The following is a 21,721-nucleotide window of genomic DNA, read 5'->3' on the forward strand; positions in this document are numbered from 1 at the left end:
ATACACACAGATACAAATACACACAGATACACAGATACAGATACACACAGATACACAGATACAGATACACACATATACGCAGATACAGAAACACACAGATACACAGATACACACAGATATACAGATACAGATACACACAGATACACAGATACAGATACACACAGATACACACAGATACACACAGATACAAATACACACAGATACACAGATACAGATACACACAGATATACAGATACAGATACACACAGATACACAGATACAGATACACACAGATATACAGATACACACAGATACACACAGATACACATATACACACAGATACACAGATACAGATACACACAGATATACAGATACACACAGATACACAGATACAGAGACACACAGATACACAGATACACACAGATACACAGATACAGATACACACAGATACACAGATACAGATACACACAGATACACAGATACAGATACACACAGATACACAGATACAGATACACACAGATATACAGATACACAGATACACACAGATATACAGATACACAGATACACAGACATACAGAGACACACAGATACACAGATACACACAGATACACAGAGACACACAGATACACACAGATAGACAGATACACACAGATACACAGAGACACACAGATACACACAGATATACAGATACACCGAGATATACAGATACACACAGATATACACAGATACAGATACACAGAGAGATACAGATACACAGATACAAATACACAGAGATACACAGATACAGAGACACACAGATACACAGATACAGATACACACAGATACACAGATACAGATACACACAGATACACAGATACAGATACACAAAGATACACACAGATACAGATACACACAGATACACACAGATACAAATACACAGAGATACACAGATACAGATACACACAGATACACAGATACAGATACACACAGATACACAGATACAGATACACACAGATACACAGATACAGGTACACACAGATACACAGATACAGATACACAGAGATACACAGATACACAGATACACACAGATACACAGATACAGATACACACAGATACACACAGATACAGATACACACAGATACACACAGATACAAATACACAGAGATACACAGATACAGATACACACAGATATACAGATACAGATACACACAGATACACAGATACAGATACACAGAGATACACAGATACAGATACACACAGATACACAGATACAGATACACACAGATACACAGATACAGATACACAGAGATACACAGATACAGATACACACAGATACACAGATACAGATACACACAGATACACAGATACAGATACACACAGATACACACAGATACAAATACACAGAGATACACAGATACAGATACACACAGATACACAGATACAGATACACACAGATACACAGATACAGATACACACAGATACACACAGATACAAATACACAGAGATACACAGATACAGATACACACAGATATACAGATACAGATACACACATATACGCAGATACAGAAACACACAGATACACAGATATACAGATACAGATACACACAGATACACAGATACAGATACACACAGATACACAGATACACACAGATACAAATACACACAGATACACAGATACAGATACACACAGATACACAGATACAGATACACACATATACACAGATACAGAAACACACATATACGCAGATACAGAAACACACAGATACACAGATACACACAGATATACAGATACAGATACACACAGATACACAGATACAGATACACACAGATACACACAGATACAAATACACACAGATACACAGATACAGATACACACAGATACACACAGATACACAGATACAGAGACACACAGATACACAGATACACACAGATATACAGATACAGATACACACAGATATACAGATACAGATACACACAGATACACAGATACAGATACACACAGATATACAGATACACACAGATACACAGATACACAGATACACACAGATACACAGATACAGATACACACAGATATACAGATACACACAGATACAGAGACACACAGATACACAGATACACACAGATACACAGATACAGATACACACAGATACACAGATACAGATACACACAGATACACAGATACAGATACACACAGATACACAGATACAGATACACACAGATACACACAGATACACACAGATACAAATACACACAGATACACAGATACAGATACACAGATACACAGATACAGATACACACAGATACACAGATACACACAGATACACAGATACAGATACACAGATACACAGATACAGATACACACAGATATACAGATACACACAGATATACAGATACAGAAACACACAGATACACAGATACACACAGATATACAGATACAGAAACACACAGATACACAGATACACACAGATATACAGATACACACAGATATACAGATGCAGATACACACATATACGCAGATACAGAAACACACAGATATACAGATACACACAGATATACAGATACAGAAACACACAGATACACAGATACACAGATACACACAGATATACAGATACAGATACACACAGATACACAGATACACACAGATATACAGATACAGATACACACAGATATACAGATACAGAAACACACAGATATACAGATACACACAGATATACAGATACAGAAACACACAGATACACAGATACAGATACACACAGATATACAGATACAGATACACACAGATATACAGATACAGATACACACAGATATACAGATACACACAGATATACAGATGCAGATACACACATATACGCAGATACAGAAACACACAGATACACAGATACACACAGATACACAGATACAGATACACACAGATATACAGATACACACAGATATACAGATACAGAAACACACAGATATACAGATACACACAGATACACAGATACAGATACACACAGATACACAGATATACAGATACACACAGATATACAGATACACACAGATATACAGATACAGAAACACACAGATATACAGATGCACACAGATATACAGATACACACAGATACACAGATACAGATACACACAGATACACAGATATACAGATACACACAGATATACAGATACACACAGATATACAGATACAGAAACACACAGATATACAGATACACAGATACACAGAGATACAGATACAGATACACACAGATATACAGATACACAGATACACACAGATACACAGATACAGATACACAGAGATACAGATACACAGATACACACAGATACACAGATACACACAGATATACAGATACACAGAGATACACAGATACAGATACACAGAGATACAGATACAGATACACACAGATACACAGATACACACAGATATACAGATACACAGATACACACAGATATACAGATACAGAAACACACAGATACACAGATACAGATACACACAGATACACAGATATACAGATACACACAGATATACAGATACACACAGATATACAGATACAGATACACACAGATATACAGATACAGATACACACAGATACACAGATACACACAGATACACAGATACAGATACACAGAGATACAGATACACAGATACACACAGATACACAGATACACACAGATATACAGATATACAGATACACAGAGATACACAGATACACAGATATACAGATACACACAGATATACAGATACACACAGATATACAGATACACACAGATATACAGATACAGATACACACAGATACACAGATACAGATACACAGAGATACAGATACACAGATACACAGATACACACAGATATACAGATACACACAGATACACAGATACAGATACACAGAGATACAGATACACAGATACACACAGATACACAGATACACACAGATATACAGATACACACAGATACACAGATACAGATACACAGAAATACAGATACACAGATACAGATACACAGAGATACAGATACACAGATACACACACACACACACACTGGGACCCAGGTCATTCAGTGACCACACCGTCCGCCGGGCGAGCCAGTGCCCGGGAGCATCGTCTCTCGCAGCAAGGAGGAACTGCCTACCGCAGGAGAGCACATCAAGAACAAATGGTGAGGCCACAAAGGGGATATGAGCGGTTTCACAGGTGTCTTCCTGTGGCTTTGAGAGGGTTAACAGCCCTCAGGGATGGAACGCACACTCCAGTCTGCGCTGAGACTGTGCGCCAGCCACACACAGAGCGAGCAATCGACCTGGGCTGAGTCATTGGGCCTGAGGGAGAGAGGTCAAATCCAGCCCCAAGACAGAGGGGGCTAAAGGGAACCCATCTCAGGATTAAACCCTGCTCTCACAGGCAGCGATGATCTGAAATGGGCCCAACGGATCACTCGTAAAATATCACAAAAGGGGGAATTTGCGATGGACGCTCTGGGAGTGAGGGCTCTGAGTGAAGATCCAAGGCCATTTATGTGCAGGACACCACCATGTTAAACCTTTACAAAACACTGGGTTAGACCTCAGCTGGAGCATTGTGTCCAATTCTGGGCCCCGCACTCTTTAGGAAGGATGTCCAGGGTCTCGGAGAGGGTGCGGAGGAGATTTCCCAGAATGGGACCATGAGGGACCTCAGTTATGTGGGAGAGAGACTGGAGAAACTGGGAATTGTTCTCCTCAGAGCTGAGAAGGTTAAGGGGAGATTTCCCAGAATGGGACCAGGGGATGAGGGACCTCAGATATGTGGAGAGAGACTGGAGAAACTGGGAATTGTTCTCCTCAGAGCAGAGAAGGTTAAGGGGAGATTTCCCAGAATGGGACCAGGGATGAGGGACCTCAGTTATGTGGGAGAGACTGGAGAAACTGGGAATTGTTCTCCTCAGAGCAGAGAAGGTTAAGGGGAGATTTCCCAGAATGGGACCAGGGATGAGGGACCTCAGTTATGTGGGAGAGACTGGAGAAACTGGGAATTGTTCTCCTCAGAGCAGAGAAGGTTAAGGGGAGATTTCCCAGAATGGGACCAGGGGATGAGGGACCTCAGTTATGTGGGAGAGACTGGAGAAACTGGGAATTGTTCTCCTCAGAGCAGAGAAGGTTAAGGGGAGATTTAATCGAGGGGTTCAAAATCAGGAGGGGTTTTGAGAGAGTAAATAAGGAGAGAGTGTTTCCCAGTGGGCAGGAGGGTCGGGAACCAGAGGACGCAGATTGAAGATAATCGGGGAAAGAGGGGGAGACGAGGAGAATGTTTTTTTACGCAGCGAGTCGCGATGATCTGGAATTCACTGCCTGAAAGGGCGGAGGGAGCAGATGTGGGACTGGGTGAGTGTGATCTCCGACTGGGCGAGTGTGATCTCCGACTGGGCGAGTGTGATCTCGGACTGGGTGAGTGTGATCTCGGACTTGGTGAGTGTGATGTGGGACTAGGTGAGTGTGATCTCGGACTTGGTGAGTGTGATGTGGGACTAGGTGAGTGTGATCTCGGACTGGGCGAGTGTGATCTCGGACTTGGTGAGTGTGATGTGGGACTAGGTGAGTGTGATCTCGGACTGGGCGAGTGTGATCTCGGACTTGGTGAGTGTGATGTGGGACTAGGTGAGTGTGATCTCGGACTGGGTGAGTGTGATCTCGGACTTGGTGAGTGTGATGTGGGACTAGATGAGTGTGATCTCGGACTTGGTGAGTGTGATGTGGGACTAGGTGAGTGTGATCTCGGACTGGGCGAGTGTGATCTCGGACTTGGTGAGTGTGATGTGGGACTAGGTGAGTGTGATCTCGGACTGGGTGAGTGTGATCTCGGACTTGGTGAGTGTGATGTGGGACTAGGTGAGTGTGATCTCGGACTGGGCGAGTGTGATGTGGGACTAGGCGAGTGTGATCTCGGACTGGGCGAGTGTGATCTCGGACTGGGCGAGTGTGATCTCGGACTGGGCGAGTGTGATCACGGACTGGGTGAGTGTGATGTGGGACTGGGCGAGTGTGATGTGGGACTGGGTGAGTGTGATCGTGGACTGGGTGAGTGTGATCTCGGACTGGGCGAGTGTGATGATGGACTGGGTGAGTGTGATCTCGGACTGGGTGAGTGTGATCTCGGACTGGGTGAGTGTGATGTGGGTCTGGGTGAGAGTGATCTCAGACTGGGTGAGTGTGATCTCGGACTGGGCGAGTGTGATGTGGGACTGGGTGAGTGTGACCTCGGACTGGGCGAGTGTGATCTCGGACTGGGTGAGTGTGATCTCGGACTGGGCGAGTGTGATGTGGGACTGGGTGAGTGTGATCTCGGATTGGGCGAGTGTGATCTCGGACTGGGTGAGTGTGATCTCAGACTGGGTGAGTGTGATGTGGGACTGGGTGAGTGTGATCTCGGACTGGGTGAGTGTGATCGTGGACTGGGTGAGTGTGACCTCGGACTGGGCGAGTGTGATGTGGGACTGGGTAAGTGTGATCTCAGACTGGGCGAGTGTGATCTCGGACTGGGTGAGTGTGATCTCGGACCGGGTGAGTATGACCTCGGACTGGGTGAGTGTGATCTCGGATTGGGCGAGTGTGATCTCGGACTGGGCGAGTGTGACCTCGGACTGGGTGAGTGTGATCTCGGAGTGGGCGAGTGTGATGTGGGACTGGGTGAGTGTGATCTCGGACTGGGTGAGTGTGATCGTGGACTGGGTGAGTGTGATCTCAGACTGGGCGAGTGTGATCTCGGACTGGGCGAGTGTGACCTCGGACTGGGTGAGTGTGATCTCGGAGTGGGCGAGTGTGATGTGGGACTGGGTGAGTGTGATCTCGGACTGGGTGAGTGTGATCGTGGACTGGGTGAGTGTGATCTCAGACTGGGCGAGTGTGATCTCGGACTGGGTGAGTGTGACCTCGGACTGGGTGAGTGTGATCTCGGACTGGGTGAGTGTGACCTCGGACTGGGTAAGTGTGATCGCAGACTCAGCGAGTGTGATCTCAGACTGGGTGAGTGTGATCTCGAGACGGGCTGAGTGTGATCTCGGACTGGGCAAGTGTGATCTCGGACTGGGTGGGTGTGATCTCAGACTGGGCGAGCGTGATCTCGGACTGGGCGAGCGTGATCTCGGACTGGGCGAGCGTGATCTCGGACTGGGCGAGCGTGACCTCGGACTGGGCGAGCGTGATCTCGGACTGGACGAGTGTGACCTCGGACTGGGTGAGCGTGATCTCGGACTGGACGAGTGTGACCTCGGACTGGGTGAGTGTGATGTGGGACTGGACGAGCGTGACCTCGGACTGGGTGAGTGTGATGTGGGACTGGACGAGCGTGATCTCGGACTGGACGAGCGTGACCTCGGACTGGGCGAGCGTGATCTCGGACTGGACGAGCGTGATCTCGCACTGGACGAGTGTGACCTCGGACTGGGCGAGCGTGACCTCGGACTGGGCGAGCGTGATCTCGGACTGGACGAGCGTGATCTCGGACTGGGTGAGTGTGATCTCGGACTGGGTGAGCGTGACCTCGGACTGGGCGAGCGTGACCTCGGACTGGGTGAGTGTGATGTGGGACTGGACGAGCGTGACCTCGGACTGGGCGAGTGTGATCTCGGACTGGGCGAGCGTGACCTCGGACTGGGTGAGTGTGATGTGGGACTGGGCGAGTGTGATCTCGGACTGGGCGAGCGTGACCTCGGACTGGGCGAGCGTGACCTCGGACTGGGCGTGCGTGACCTCGGACTGGGCGAGTGTGATCTCGGACTGGGCGAGTGTGACCTCGGACTGGGCGAGCGTGACCTCGGACTGGGCGAGCGTGACCTCGGACTGGGCGAGCGTGACCTCGGACTGGGTGAGTGTGATCTCGGACTGGGTGAGTGTGATGTGGGTCTGGGTGAGAGTGATCTCAGACTGGGTGAGTGTGATCTCGGACTGGGCGAGTGTGATGTGGGACTGGGTGAGTGTGACCTCGGACTGGGCGAGTGTGATCTCGGACTGGGTGAGTGTGATCTCGGACTGGGCGAGTGTGATGTGGGACTGGGTGAGTGTGATCTCGGATTGGGCGAGTGTGATCTCGGACTGGGTGAGTGTGATCTCAGACTGGGTGAGTGTGATGTGGGACTGGGTGAGTGTGATCTCGGACTGGGTGAGTGTGATCGTGGACTGGGTGAGTGTGACCTCGGACTGGGCGAGTGTGATGTGGGACTGGGTAAGTGTGATCTCAGACTGGGCGAGTGTGATCTCGGACTGGGTGAGTGTGATCTCGGACTGGGTGAGTATGACCTCGGACTGGGTGAGTGTGATCTCGGATTGGGCGAGTGTGATGTGGGACTGGGTAAGTGTGATCTCAGACTGGGCGAGTGTGATCTCGGACTGGGCGAGTGTGACCTCGGACTGGGTGAGTGTGATCTCGGAGTGGGCGAGTGTGATGTGGGACTGGGTGAGTGTGATCTCGGACTGGGTGAGTGTGATCGTGGACTGGGTGAGTGTGATCTCAGACTGGGCGAGTGTGATCTCGGACTGGGTGAGTGTGACCTCGGACTGGGTGAGTGTGATCTCGGACTGGGTGAGTGTGACCTCGGACTGGGTAAGTGTGATCGCAGACTCAGCGAGTGTGATCTCAGACTGGGTGAGTGTGATCTCGAGACGGGCTGAGTGTGATCTCGGACTGGGCAAGTGTGATCTCGGACTGGGTGGGTGTGATCTCAGACTGGGTGAGTGTGATCTCGGACTGGGCGAGCGTGATCTCGGACTGGGCGAGCGTGATCTCGGACTGGGCGAGCGTGATCTCGGACTGGGCGAGCGTGACCTCGGACTGGGCGAGCGTGATCTCGGACTGGACGAGTGTGACCTCGGACTGGGTGAGCGTGATCTCGGACTGGACGAGTGTGACCTCGGACTGGGTGAGTGTGATGTGGGACTGGACGAGCGTGACCTCGGACTGGGTGAGTGTGATGTGGGACTGGACGAGCGTGATCTCGGACTGGACGAGCGTGACCTCGGACTGGGCGAGCGTGATCTCGGACTGGACGAGCGTGATCTCGCACTGGACGAGTGTGACCTCGGACTGGGCGAGCGTGACCTCGGACTGGGCGAGCGTGATCTCGGACTGGACGAGTGTGATCTCGGACTGGGTGAGTGTGATCTCGGACTGGGTGAGCGTGACCTCGGACTGGGCGAGCGTGACCTCGGACTGGGTGAGTGTGATGTGGGACTGGACGAGCGTGACCTCGGACTGGGCGAGTGTGATCTCGGACTGGGCGAGCGTGACCTCGGACTGGGTGAGTGTGATGTGGGACTGGGCGAGTGTGATCTCGGACTGGGCGAGCGTGACCTCGGACTGGGCGAGCGTGACCTCGGACTGGGCGTGCGTGACCTCGGACTGGGCGAGCGTGATCTCGGACTGGGCGAGCGTGACCTCGGACTGGGCGAGCGTGACCTCGGACTGGGCGAGCGTGACCTCGGACTGGGCGAGCGTGACCTCGGACTGGGCGAGCGTGACCTCGGACTGGGCGAGTGTGATCTCGGACTGGGCGAGTGTGACCTCGGACTGGGCGAGTGTGATCTCGGACTGGGTGAGTGTGATCTCGGACTGGGCGAGCGTGACCTCGGACTGGGCGAGCGTGATGTGGGACTGGGTGATTGTAATCTCGGACTGGGCGAGTGTGATCTCGGACTGGACGAGTGTGATCTCGGACTGGGTGAGTGTGACCTCGGACTGGACGAGCGTGATCTCGGACTGGGCGAGTGTGATCTCGGACTGGGTGAGTGTGATCTCGGACTGGGCGAGTGTGATCTCGGACTGGGCGAGTGTGATCTCGGACTGGGCGAGTGTGATCTCGGACTGGACGAGTGTGATCTCGGACTGGGTGAGTGTGACCTCGGACTGGACGAGCGTGATCTCGGACTGGGTGAGTGTGATCTCGGACTGGGTGAGTGTGATCTCGGACTGGGCGAGTGTGATCTCGGACTGGGTGAGTGTGATCTCGGACTGGGTGAGTGTGACCTCGGACTGGGTGAGTGTGATCTCGGACTGGGCGAGCGTGATCTCGGACTGGGCGAGTGTGATCTCGGACTGGGCGAGCGTGATCTCGGACTGGGCGAGCGTGACCTCGGACTGGGCGAGTGTGATCTCGGACTGGGCGAGTGTGATCTCGGACTGGGCGAGTGTGATCTTGGACTGGACGAGTGTGATCTCGGACTGGACGAGTGTGACCTCGGACTGGGCGAGTGTGATCTCGGACTGGACGAGTGTGATCTCGGACTGGGCGAGTGTGATCTCGGACTGGACGAGTGTGACCTCGGACTGGGCGAGTGTGATGTGGGACTGGACGAGCGTGATCTAGGACTGGGCGAGCATGATCTCGGTCTGGGTGAGTGTGATCTCGGACTGGGCGAGTGTGACCTCGGACTGGACGAGCGTGACCTTGGACTGGGCGAGCGTGACCTCGGACTGGGCGAGCGTGACCTCGGACTGGGTGAGTGTGACCTCGGACTGGGCGAGCGTGACCTCGGACTGGGCGAGCGTGATCTCGGACTGGGCGAGCGTGACCTCGGACTGGGCGAGCGTGACCTCGGACTGGGCGAGCGTGATCTCGGACTGGGCGAGTGTGATCTCGGACTGGGTGAGTGTGATCTCGGACTGGGCGAGTGTGATCTCGGACTGGGTGAGTGTGACCTCGGACTGGACGAGCGTGATCTCGGACTGGGTGAGTGTGATCTCGGACTGGGTGAGTGTGATCTCGGACTGGGCGAGTGTGATCTCGGACTGGGCGAGTGTGATCTCGGACTGGGTGAGTGTGACCTCGGACTGGGTGAGTGTGATCTCGGACTGGGCGAGCGTGATCTCGGACTGGGCGAGTGTGATCTCGGACTGGGCGAACGTGATCTCGGACTGGGCGAGTGTGATCTCGGACTGGGCGAGTGTGATCTCGGACTGGACGAGTGTGATCTCGGACTGGACGAGTGTGACCTCGGACTGGGCGAGTGTGATCTCGGACTGGACGAGTGTGATCTCGGACTGGGCGAGTGTGATCTCGGACTGGACGAGTGTGACCTCGGACTGGGCGAGTGTGATGTGGGACTGGACGAGCGTGATCTAGGACTGGGCGAGCATGATCTCGGTCTGGGTGAGTGTGATCTCGGACTGGGCGAGTGTGACCTCGGACTGGACGAGCGTGACCTTGGACTGGGCGAGCGTGACCTCGGACTGGGCGAGCGTGACCTCGGACTGGGCGAGCGTGACCTCGGACTGGGCGAGCGTGATCTCGGACTGGGCGAGCGTGACCTCGGACTGGGCGAGCGTGACCTCGGACTGGGCGAGTGTGATCTCCGACTGGGCGAGTGTGATCTCGGACTGGGTGAGTGTGATGTGGGACTGGGCGAGTGTGATCTCGGACTGGGCGAGTGTGATCTCGGACTGGGTGAGTGTGACCTCGGACTGGGCGAGTGTGATCTCAGACTGGGTGAGTGTGATCTCAGACTGGGTGAGTGTGATCGCAGAATCAGCGAGTGTGATCTCAGACTGGGTGAGTGTGATCTCGGACTGGACGAGCGTGACCTCGGACTGGACGAGCGTGATCTCGGACTGGGCGAGCGTGACCTCGGACTGGACGAGTGTGACCTCGGACTGGGCGAGTGTGATGTGGGACTGGACGAGTGTGACCTCGGACTGGGCGAGTGTGATGTGGGACTGGACGAGCGTGATCTAGGACTGGGCGAGCATGATCTCGGTCTGGGTGAGTGTGATCTCGGACTGGGCGAGTGTGACCTCGGACTGGGCGAGCGTGACCTCGGACTGGGTGAGTGTGACCTCGGACTGGGTGAGTGTGATCTCGGACTGGACGAGTGTGATCTTGGACTGGACGAGCGTGACCTCGGACTGGGCGAGCGTGACCTCGGACTGGGCGAGCGTGACCTCGGACTGGACGAGCGTGATCTCGGACTGGACGAGTGTGATCTCGGACTGGGTGAGTGTGATCTCGGACTGGGTGAGCGTGACCTCGGACTGGGCGAGCGTGACCTCGGACTGGGTGAGTGTGATGTGGGACTGGACGAGCGTGACCTCGGACTGGGCGAGTGTGATCTCGGACTGGGCGAGCGTGACCTCGGACTGGGTGAGTGTGATGTGGGACTGGGCGAGTGTGATCTCGGACTGGGCGAGCGTGACCTCGGACTGGGCGAGCGTGACCTCGGACTGGGCGTGCGTGACCTCGGACTGGGCGAGTGTGATCTCGGACTGGGCGAGTGTGACCTCGGACTGGGCGAGCGTGACCTCGGACTGGGCGAGTGTGACCTCGGACTGGGCGAGCGTGACCTCGGACTGGGCGAGCGTGACCTCGGACTGGGCGAGCGTGATCTCGGACTGGGCGAGTGTGACCTCGGACTGGGCGAGTGTGATCTCGGACTGGGTGAGTGTGATCTCGGACTGGGCGAGCGTAACCTCGGACTGGGCGAGCGTGATGTGGGACTGGGTGATTGTAATCTCGGACTGGGCGAGTGTGATCTCGGACTGGACGAGCGTGATCTCGGACTGGGTGAGCGTGACCTCGGACTGGACGAGCGTGATCTCGGACTGGGCGAGTGTGATCTCGGACTGGGTGAGTGTGATCTCGGACTGGGCGAGTGTGATCTCGGACTGGGTGAGTGTGATCTCGGACTGGGCGAGTGTGATCTCGGACTGGACGAGTGTGATCTCGGACTGGACGAGTGTGACCTCGGACTGGGCGAGTGTGATCTCGGACTGGACGAGTGTGATCTCGGACTGGGCGAGTGTGATCTCGGACTGGACGAGTGTGACCTCGGACTGGGCGAGTGTGATGTGGGACTGGACGAGCGTGATCTAGGACTGGGCGAGCATGATCTCGGTCTGGGTGAGTGTGATCTCGGACTGGGCGAGTGTGACCTCGGACTGGACGAGCGTGACCTTGGACTGGGCGAGCGTGACCTCGGACTGGGCGAGCGTGACCTCGGACTGGGTGAGTGTGACCTCGGACTGGGCGAGCGTGACCTCGGACTGGGCGAGCGTGATCTCGGACTGGGCGAGCGTGACCTCGGACTGGGCGAGCGTGACCTCGGACTGGGCGAGCGTGATCTCGGACTGGGCGAGCGTGATCTCGGACTGGGCGAGTGTGATCTCGGACTGGGCGAGTGTGATCTCGGACTGGGTGAGTGTGATGTGGGACTGGGCGAGTGTGATCTCGGACTGGGCGAGTGTGATCTCGGACTGGGTGAGTGTGACCTCGGACTGGGCGAGTGTGATCTCAGACTGGGTGAGTGTGATCTCGGACTGGACGAGCGTGACCTCGGACTGGACGAGCGTGATCTCGGACTGGGCGAGCGTGACCTCGGACTGGACGAGTGTGACCTCGGACTGGGCGAGTGTGATGTGGGACTGGACGAGTGTGACCTCGGACTGGGCGAGTGTGATGTGGGACTGGACGAGCGTGATCTAGGACTGGGCGAGCATGATCTCGGTCTGGGTGAGTGTGATCTCGGACTGGGCGAGTGTGACCTCGGACTGGGCGAGCGTGACCTCGGACTGGGTGAGTGTGACCTCGGACTGGGTGAGTGTGATCTCGGACTGGACGAGTGTGATCTTGGACTGGACGAGCGTGACCTCGGACTGGGCGAGCGTGACCTCGGACTGGGCGAGTGTGATGTGGGACTGGGTGAGTGTGACCTCGGACTGGACGAGCGTGACCTCGGACTGGGCGAGCGTGACCTCGGACTGGGCGAGTGTGATCTCGGACTGAGTGAGTGTGACCTCGGACTGGGCGAGTGTGATCTCGGACTGGGTGAGTGTGATCTCGGACTGGACGAGTGTGATCTCGGACTGGACGAGCCTGGTGAGTAATTCCGAAACCTCCTTCCATCTCCTCGCTCACTCGACAGTTCGAGCTGATGGCAGTCGCTCAGTGTGAGTCTGCGGCTTTAAAGAACGAGCCCAGATGAAAGGGAGACACCAGCCCACATCAAACCAGCCCAGCACTGACCCGTGTGTGAGACGTGCGGTGAGAACTAACCTGTTACCAATGTCCGATCAGCTTCCTGCCACAGACCAGAGCTCAGTTGACAGTGATACAAGTAAAGGAGAAAAATTGTACGGCCCCGTGGGTGTCTCAGTGCCTCCTGTACATTGTACAGTACACAGTGGGTAAAAGGGAACGATTCACTCCTGTCTGGGACTGTACGGCCCCGTGTGTGTCTCAGTGTCAGCTCCTGTACATTGTACAGTGGGTAAAAGGGAACGATTCACTCCTGTCTGGGACTGTACGGCCCCGTGTGTGTCTCAGTGTCAGCTCCTGTACATTGTACAGTACACAGTGGGTAAAAGGGAACGATTCACTCCTGTCTGGGACTGTACGGCCCCGTGTGTGTCTCAGTGTCAGCTCCTGTACATTGTACAGCACACAGTGGGTAAAAGGGAACGATTCACTCCTGTCTGGGACTGTACGGCCCTGTGTGTGTCTCAGTGTCAGCTCCTGTACATTGTACAGTACACAGTGGGTAAAAGGGAACGATTCACTCCTGTCTGGGACTGTACGGCCCCGTGTGTGTCTCAGTGTCAGCTCCTGTACATTGTACAGCACACAGTGGGTAAAAGGGAACGATTCACTCCTGTCTGGGACTGTACGGCCCCGTGTGTGTCTCAGTGTCAGCTCCTGTACATTGTACAGTACACAGTGGGTAAAAGGGAACGATTCACTCCTGTCTGGGACTGTACGGCCCCGTGTGTGTCTCAGTGTCAGCTCCTGTACATTGTACAGTACACAGTGGGTAAAAGGGAGCGATTCACTCCTGTCTGGGACTGTACGGCCCCGTGTGTGTCTCAGTGTCAGCTCCTGTACATTGTACAGCACACAGTGGGTAAAAGGGAACGATTCACTCCTGTCTGGGACTGTACGGCCTGTGTGTGTCTCAGTGTCAGCTCCTGTACATTGTACAGTACACAGTGGGTAAAAGGGAACGATTCACTCCTGTCTGGGACTGTACGGCCCTGTGTGTGTCTCAGTGTCAGCTCCTGTACATTGTACAGTACACAGTGGGTAAAAGGGAACGATTCACTCCTGTCTGGGACTGTACGGCCCGTGTGTGTCTCAGTGTCAGCTCCTGTACATTGTACAGTACACAGTGGGTAAAAGGGAACGATTCACTCCTGTCTGGGACTGTACGGCCCCGTGTGTGTCTCAGTGTCAGCTCCTGTACATTGTACAGCACACAGTGGGTAAAAGGGAACGATTCACTCCTGTCTGGGACTGTACGGCCTGTGTGTGTCTCAGTGTCAGCTCCTGTACATTGTACAGTACACAGTGGGTAAAAGGGAACGATTCACTCCTGTCTGGGACTGTACGGCCCCGTGTGTGTCTCAGTGTCAGCTCCTGTACATTGTACAGTACACAGTGGGTAAAAGGGAACGATTCACTCCTGTCTGGGACTGTACGGCCCCGTGTGTGTCTCAGTGTCAGCTCCTGTACATTGTACAGTACACAGTGGGTAAAAGGGAGCGATTCACTCTTGTCTGGGACTGTACGGCCCGTGTGTGTCTCAGTGTCAGCTCCTGTACATTGTACAGCACACAGTGGGTAAAAGGGAACGATTCACTCCTGTCTGGGACTGTACGGCCCGTGTGTGTCTCAGTGTCAGCTCCTGTACATTGTACAGCACACAGTGGGTAAAAGGGAACGATTCACTCCTGTCTGGGACTGTACGGCCCCGTGTGTGTCTCAGTGTCAGCTCCTGTACATTGTACAGTACACAGTGGGTAAAAGGGAACGATTCACTCCTGTCTGGGACTGTACGGCCCGTGTGTGTCTCAGTGTCAGCTCCTGTATATTGTACAGTGGGTAAAAGGGAACGATTCACTCCTGTCTGGGACTGTACGGCCCCGTGTGTGTCTCAGTGTCAGCTCCTGTACATTGTACAGTGGGTAAAAGGGAACGATTCACTCCTGTCTGGGACTGTACGGCCCGCGTCTGTCTCAGTGCTTTGAGGTTGTAGAAGTTGCTATATAAATGCTAGTCTTCTGCATTTGTTTACATGGTGTCTGCTCTAATATCGATATTTTGCAATGAAAGATCGGAATTAATAAATGACACTTTCATTTTCTTGCACACCTCGCTCTGCACGACACAAATCACCAAACGAATTAATTGGATTATCAATTGAAAGAAAGGTCTCCCACTCTGTGACATGGGTCAATATATTTATTGAGACAACTGTGTTATGGTTGGGGACAAAAAAGCATTCATTCGTCCATCAAAATGAGATAAACACAACACCAGGGGCTCGAATTTAGCAGGCCTGCGGGTTCCCAGCGGGTGGTCCTCCGGGAGCGTCGAAAACGCGGACGGGTAATTGTGTGCGTCCCCCACGCGATCGCGGGATAATTGGACCCATTAAGGCCTGCTTCCGGGTTCTGCGCTCCCCAGCTGCGTGCCGGCCGGCTGCGCATGCGCAGTACCGTCGACGCGATGCAGGAGCTCCAGTTAAAGGGGCAGTCTCCCAAAGCCCCTCCTGCTGCAAGCAAGAGGTCTGGGAGAATGGCTCAACCAAGGGGAAAGGCTGCGCGCCGTTTTTCAGATCTGGCACTGCAGCTGATGCTGGAGGGCGTGAGGAGGATGGGCGCAAGTTCCCTGCCGCCGCAACCAGGAAGGCATGGGCAGAGGTGGCGGCGGAGGTGAGCAGCAGGGGCAACACCCCAAGGACTTGGGAGCAACACCCCAAGTACCCACCGTCCCTGACCCCACCCGAACACTACCACACACCCCAATCCCCATGCAATGGGATGGGCACGTGGCCCACGCTTCCTCCCATCCGTTCCGCGCCACGCTCAACCCAACCACACCGATGCTCGATGCGTCTCACGATGCAAGACGCACCCACTCACACATCTGTGTTTTGCCTTCACAGGAGAAGAGGAGCAAGAACAACCGCGAAAGGGCACGCACCGGAGGTGGGCCGCCGCAAGTGGTGGAGCTCACCGACGCAGAGGTGGAGGCGCTCGACCTCGCCCGCACGCGACATTGCCTGTCGGTGGCCGATGGCGAGTGTGTCGCTGCCGAAACGGCCGGTAAGGGAAAGCTGACACTCAACACCCATGATCGCGAGTGACCGTATCATCACCTGCCATCAGGCGCACTGTCAAGTTGGTCCACATGCCTCAAAGTGCCCTCTGTTCTCTTGCAGGTGCGTCTTTGGATCAAGCGAGCATGGAGGGCGATTCCTCAGAGGACATGGTGGTCGCTGAGAGTGCATCGTCACATCAGAGCCAACCATCCACCAGCGCAGAGACACGCACCTCGGTGGGTCCCCCTCGCCAACTAGTTGGGGTAGCACTTGGTGAGTCACCGCGCACGAGTGAGCATGAGCAGACCCTGGTGGCAGGGGCAGCCGCGGAGGGTCCGCGACGGAGGGAGCACTCATCTCCAGGCTCTGCTCAGCCGGACCCAGATGCTGAACCCAGGGGGCCACCAGAGAAAAGGAGAGTCGTCGAGGGCCACCAGCTAATTGCTGAGGTGCTGGCAGAGGTGCCGCGCGCATTGTCCACAATAGCGCAGGCGATGGAGGAGTCCACCTCCTGCATGTGGGCATTGGTGGCGCAGGCACAGGAGGGTACCGGCGACACAGTGTCGCGGGTAGGTGCGGGACTGTCTGCGGTGGAGGACAGGCTGGCCTCCCTCGAGCGTCACGCACAGCTCCACATCGAGTCCTTGCAGGCCCTCACAACGTCTGTACGGATTCAGGGTGAGCAACATTCCGACGCCACCAACAGGCTGAGGGACACACTAGGGGTGGCCTTGCAAGGCCTCACACATGCCATCCAAACTGCCGTCCAGCAGGGTGGAAGGGGTGATGTGGGCCGAGGCCACGAGAGGGATGATGGTGACCGGGGACATGGAAGCGGGGACGCCTCTCAAGGCGCCCCCACGTCCCACCCGTCGCCCACCTCTCAACCAGCACCCGCAATGGTGCCTCCTCTCCAGGTGGCCGAGTCTGCCCCTGCCCCGGTGCAGGAGGAGCAGTCTGTGGAGGTGCCCTCACGGGCACCGAAACCCAGGGGCCGTCCGCCAAAAGCATCTACCCGGTCAAGGCAAGAAGACGAGCAACCTGCCACTACCTCTGCTGGAGCCACAGGGGTAGCACCACGTAGGGGTTCCCGGAGAAGAATTCCAAAGGCCTTATAATCACAAAGGGAAAACACCAGGGTGTTTATTATTTTGTACTTTGTTTCTTAAATGATGTCACATTCCACATATTAAATAGTCTATTCTCACCACTCCTGCCACCTCTCGTCCATTCTTCCGCGGCTTGTGCAGTAGTTGCGTTCCGTGGAGGCCATCATGACGGCGAACACCTGCTGCCGCCCATTGGGCACACTGCTGTGGGTGCAGGATTAATGGCAGCACTCTTCAGTGGAGGGGGCTGGTATGGCCGCTCGCATGTGCAGGTGAGGAGATGCGAGCGCCTCGCAGTGTCTGACTCTCGGAGAACCGTTGACGTATGAGTGCCTCCCTGGCCCGGCGACCATCCCGGTGAGTCGCGGCTCGGCGCATGGGTCGTCCAACATCCTCGGGCGCGTCCTCCTCCTCCGCCTCCTCCGCCTCCTCCTCCTCCTCCTCCTCCTCGCCCTCGCCTTCCTCAATGTGGGTGGCGGGTGTGGATGGGGCCTCCTCCAGCGGCACCCCTCTCTGTTGGGCCATGTTGTGCAGGGCACAGCAGACAACTATGATTCGTCCCACTCTGAATGATGTGTATTGCAGCGCTCCCCCAGAACGATCAAGGCACCTGAAGCGCATCTTGAGAAGCCCTATGGTCTGCTCAATTGTAGACCTGGTAGCAGTGTGGCTGTCATTGTACCGACGCTCCGGCTCGGTGATGGGGTTCCTCGGAGGTGTCATGAGCCACGTGTGGAGGGGATACCCCTTGTCGCCGAGGAGCCAGCCGTTGCCGGCGTTGGGTGCCTGCAGGATGGGCGGGACGGCGGACTCCCTGAGGACAAAGGCATCGTGGCAGCTGCCGGGGTATCTGGCGCACACGTGTAGGAATCTCTGGCGGTGGTCACAGATGAGCTGGGCGTTCATGGAGTGATACCCCTTCCTGTTGATGGACAGCCCTGGCTCATGCGGAGGTGCCCGTATTGCGATGTGGGTGCAGTCGATTACACCCTGTACCCGTGGGAAGCCGGCCATGGCATGGAATCCAACCGCCCTCTCCATCTGGCTGCGCTCGTCCATGGCGAAGTTGATGTAGTGGGAGGCCCTGCGGAACAACCCATCGGTGACCTGCCTTATGCACTTGTGTGCAGAGGACTGACAGACCCCGGTGATGTCCCCGGTGGCACCCTGGAAGGAACCGGATGCGAAGAAGTTGAGGGCAGTGGTGACTTTGACGGCGACAGGTAAGAAGATGCTGCTTGGTCCATCAGGGAGCAGCTCGTCGTTAAGGAGGCTGCAGATGTCGGCGACTACCTGGCGATTGACTCTGAGCCTCCGTATGCACTGCTCCTCGGAGAGGTCCATGAAGCTGAGCCTCGCTCTGTACACCCTGTGCGGAGGGTAGTGCCTCCTGCGACGCATCTCTCTCTGCGGTTGCCCTCCCTCCTGCTGTGCAGGTGGGTGTGCCGCAGCACCGTGTTGGGGGGCCCCACCTCTCCGAGGCGGACGGCGTGGACTGCGAGGCTGCTGGTGCTGGTCATGCTGTTCGTCCTCCGACGATGTCAACGCACCACCCATCTGGCAGGTGTTGGTGTGAGGGGTTGTGCAGGGTAGGTGGGTGGGTCCTCGGACTGGGGCTGCGGTTTCGTGTCGGTCTGTCCTCTGGCTTGGCCGGGGGTTGGTGGAGGGCAGGGGTTGCCCTATGTGACGCGGTGGCCTCCTGCGTGGGTGAGGGCGCTCCCCCGTGGAGCGCACCTTGGCACCTGCCACAGGCTGCTGGCTGCAACACGCCTGGTTTGAAGGGTCCTGTTTCCCCCAGTGTGGGAAACTGACTGCCTTGAACCTACAATCCCACACTTCCTCTTTTGACAGCTGCTTCAGCTCATTAACTGACCACAACGAGCAAGTTAAGTACTCTCAAGTGGAACCCCGCTGGCTTTAATTGCCTGCGGGATTCCCACCAGCGGGGCTTGCGCGCGCAGCCCCGCACGTCAGCGGGGTACCCGGAAGTGGCCGGGATTTCGTCCGAATCCGGTCACGTGATCGGAGATCGGGATTTTCGGGGCCCCCCCCGCTGGAAACCCGCAGGTAACCCGACCCTAAAATCGAGCCCCTGATCTCAGTAAATAATAACATTATTGTTTAGATATGAAGCAGGTTTATGAATTGGCCATTCTTGCAATAGCAAAACATGTTACGTGACAGATTACTATATAAAATTAAATATCTAATCTTGTTATGATCTTATAAATTCTGAATTATATCTACTGTAACATATAATTATATTTTACATATAAGATATATTATTTAATTCAATCTGGTAATATTTGATTTTATTATATAATTTATCACTACACTATTGTAATACAGTGATAAATTTATATTATAATTTTATATTATATTATATGATTATATTTGATTAATATTCCTATGTGTTTCTATCACAAATTAGTATGCATTTTCTAATTATTTTATATTTCAATGTACATTTCTGCATATTATGCATTTAGATAATTAAATATTTCGTTGTTTTATTTCAGATTGTAACTAAATATCATAATATTTCACATGCGTTATATCAACTGGGGAAATAAACGTTTTTCATTGTTCGTTCATGGGATGTGGGCGTCGCTGGTGAGGCTGGCATTTATTGCCCATCCCGACTCGCCCCTTGAGAAGGCGGTGGTGAGCCGCCTTCTTGAACCGCTGCAGTCCGTGTGGTGAAGGTTCTCCCACAGTGCTGTCAGTTCGGGACTTCCAGGATTTTGACCCAGAGACGATGACTTCCAGATTTCAGTTCTGTAACGTCCTTACGTAATGAATAACAACTGGTATTTATAATTAAAGATTACCAGCACGTATGCAAATATTATATCATCAGACGTAGAAATTTACGCCACAGAAGGCCGTTCTGCCCATCGTGTCCGTGCTGCTACATTCTGTAACTATATTGGAAAGTTGCAATTTATATCGATTGTGCTATCATCATATTTTATAGAATTAACCATCGCAATTTTTAATTGTACAATCATTATGCAATTACTGCTTTGTACCTTTTTATATTAGTAAGCTTTAGAAATGTTAATCTTTCATTGTCTGGACTAGACGCAGTACAGTCGTAAAACGACATGCTGTAAAGTTTCCTTAATCTCTATATTACCCTGTATTGCAATATTTAATCAGATACAGTAATATCTGGTTACTCGTTAGACAGTTCACTCTCGTTATATAGCTGTACGATTCGCGATTAAGTCGTCAAATTGGATTCTGCGATAAAATGAGATGCGTTTTAAAAGGGACGGGAGAGGTGACCAGGCACAACTGAACTCGCACACTTAATAAAAATTATCCAGTGCCGATTCGCCAGATATTAAAACCGCCATCGCTGACTGGTTTGACGAGCGCAGTTCGAAGCTGAGCCCACTTCTGTCTCCTGGACTTCTCCGAGACGATTTTTTTTTTGAAAGTTTGTGTGCGCGCGTGTTTTAACATTTGGCACTTTGCAAAAGAGGTTCGAAACTTTCTGACAATTGAACAGGATGTCTGCTCCGTGAAATGAATGGGTCAAAATACTCACTTCAAACCTCGTGCCTACACTTCTCACCCTATTGCTCTTGCATTGAGTCTTCACCA

General features: G+C 53.4%; 1 protein-coding gene across 1 annotated transcript; it reads right to left on the reverse strand.

Annotated features, from left to right (window-relative positions):
- Positions 1 to 7,020: 7,020 nt before the first annotated feature.
- Positions 7,021 to 17,189, reverse strand: LOC137310116 (uncharacterized). The gene is made up of 5 exons (XM_067978083.1): positions 17,119 to 17,189; positions 12,838 to 13,431; positions 8,751 to 8,874; positions 7,237 to 7,417; positions 7,021 to 7,088 (listed from the first exon to the last, which is right to left on the reverse strand). Exons 1-5 carry the CDS (start codon positions 17,187 to 17,189, stop codon positions 7,021 to 7,023), a joined length of 1,038 nt encoding a protein of 345 aa, XP_067834184.1.
- Positions 17,190 to 21,721: the final 4,532 nt, after the last annotated feature.

The sequence above is a fragment of the Heptranchias perlo genome, unplaced genomic scaffold (genome assembly GCF_035084215.1).
Source record: "Heptranchias perlo isolate sHepPer1 unplaced genomic scaffold, sHepPer1.hap1 HAP1_SCAFFOLD_220, whole genome shotgun sequence".
In the NCBI taxonomy this organism is placed as follows: Eukaryota; Metazoa; Chordata; class Chondrichthyes; order Hexanchiformes; family Hexanchidae; genus Heptranchias; species Heptranchias perlo.

Excerpts from the sequence above, each read along its gene's own strand:
- LOC137310116 (XM_067978083.1), bottom strand. The coding sequence starts at position 17,189 with ATGCACTCTCAGCGACCACCATGTCCTCTGAGGAATCGCCCTCCATGC. Across the intron at positions 8,875-12,837 it reads TCACGCTCGTCCAGTCCGAG|TCCGAGGTCACGCTCGTCCA; the intron begins GTCACACTCGCC and ends ACACTCACCCAG. Across the intron at positions 7,089-7,236 it reads TCCCACATCACACTCACCCA|TCCGAGATCACGCTCGCCCA; the intron begins GTCCGAGGTCAC and ends ACGCTCGCCCAG.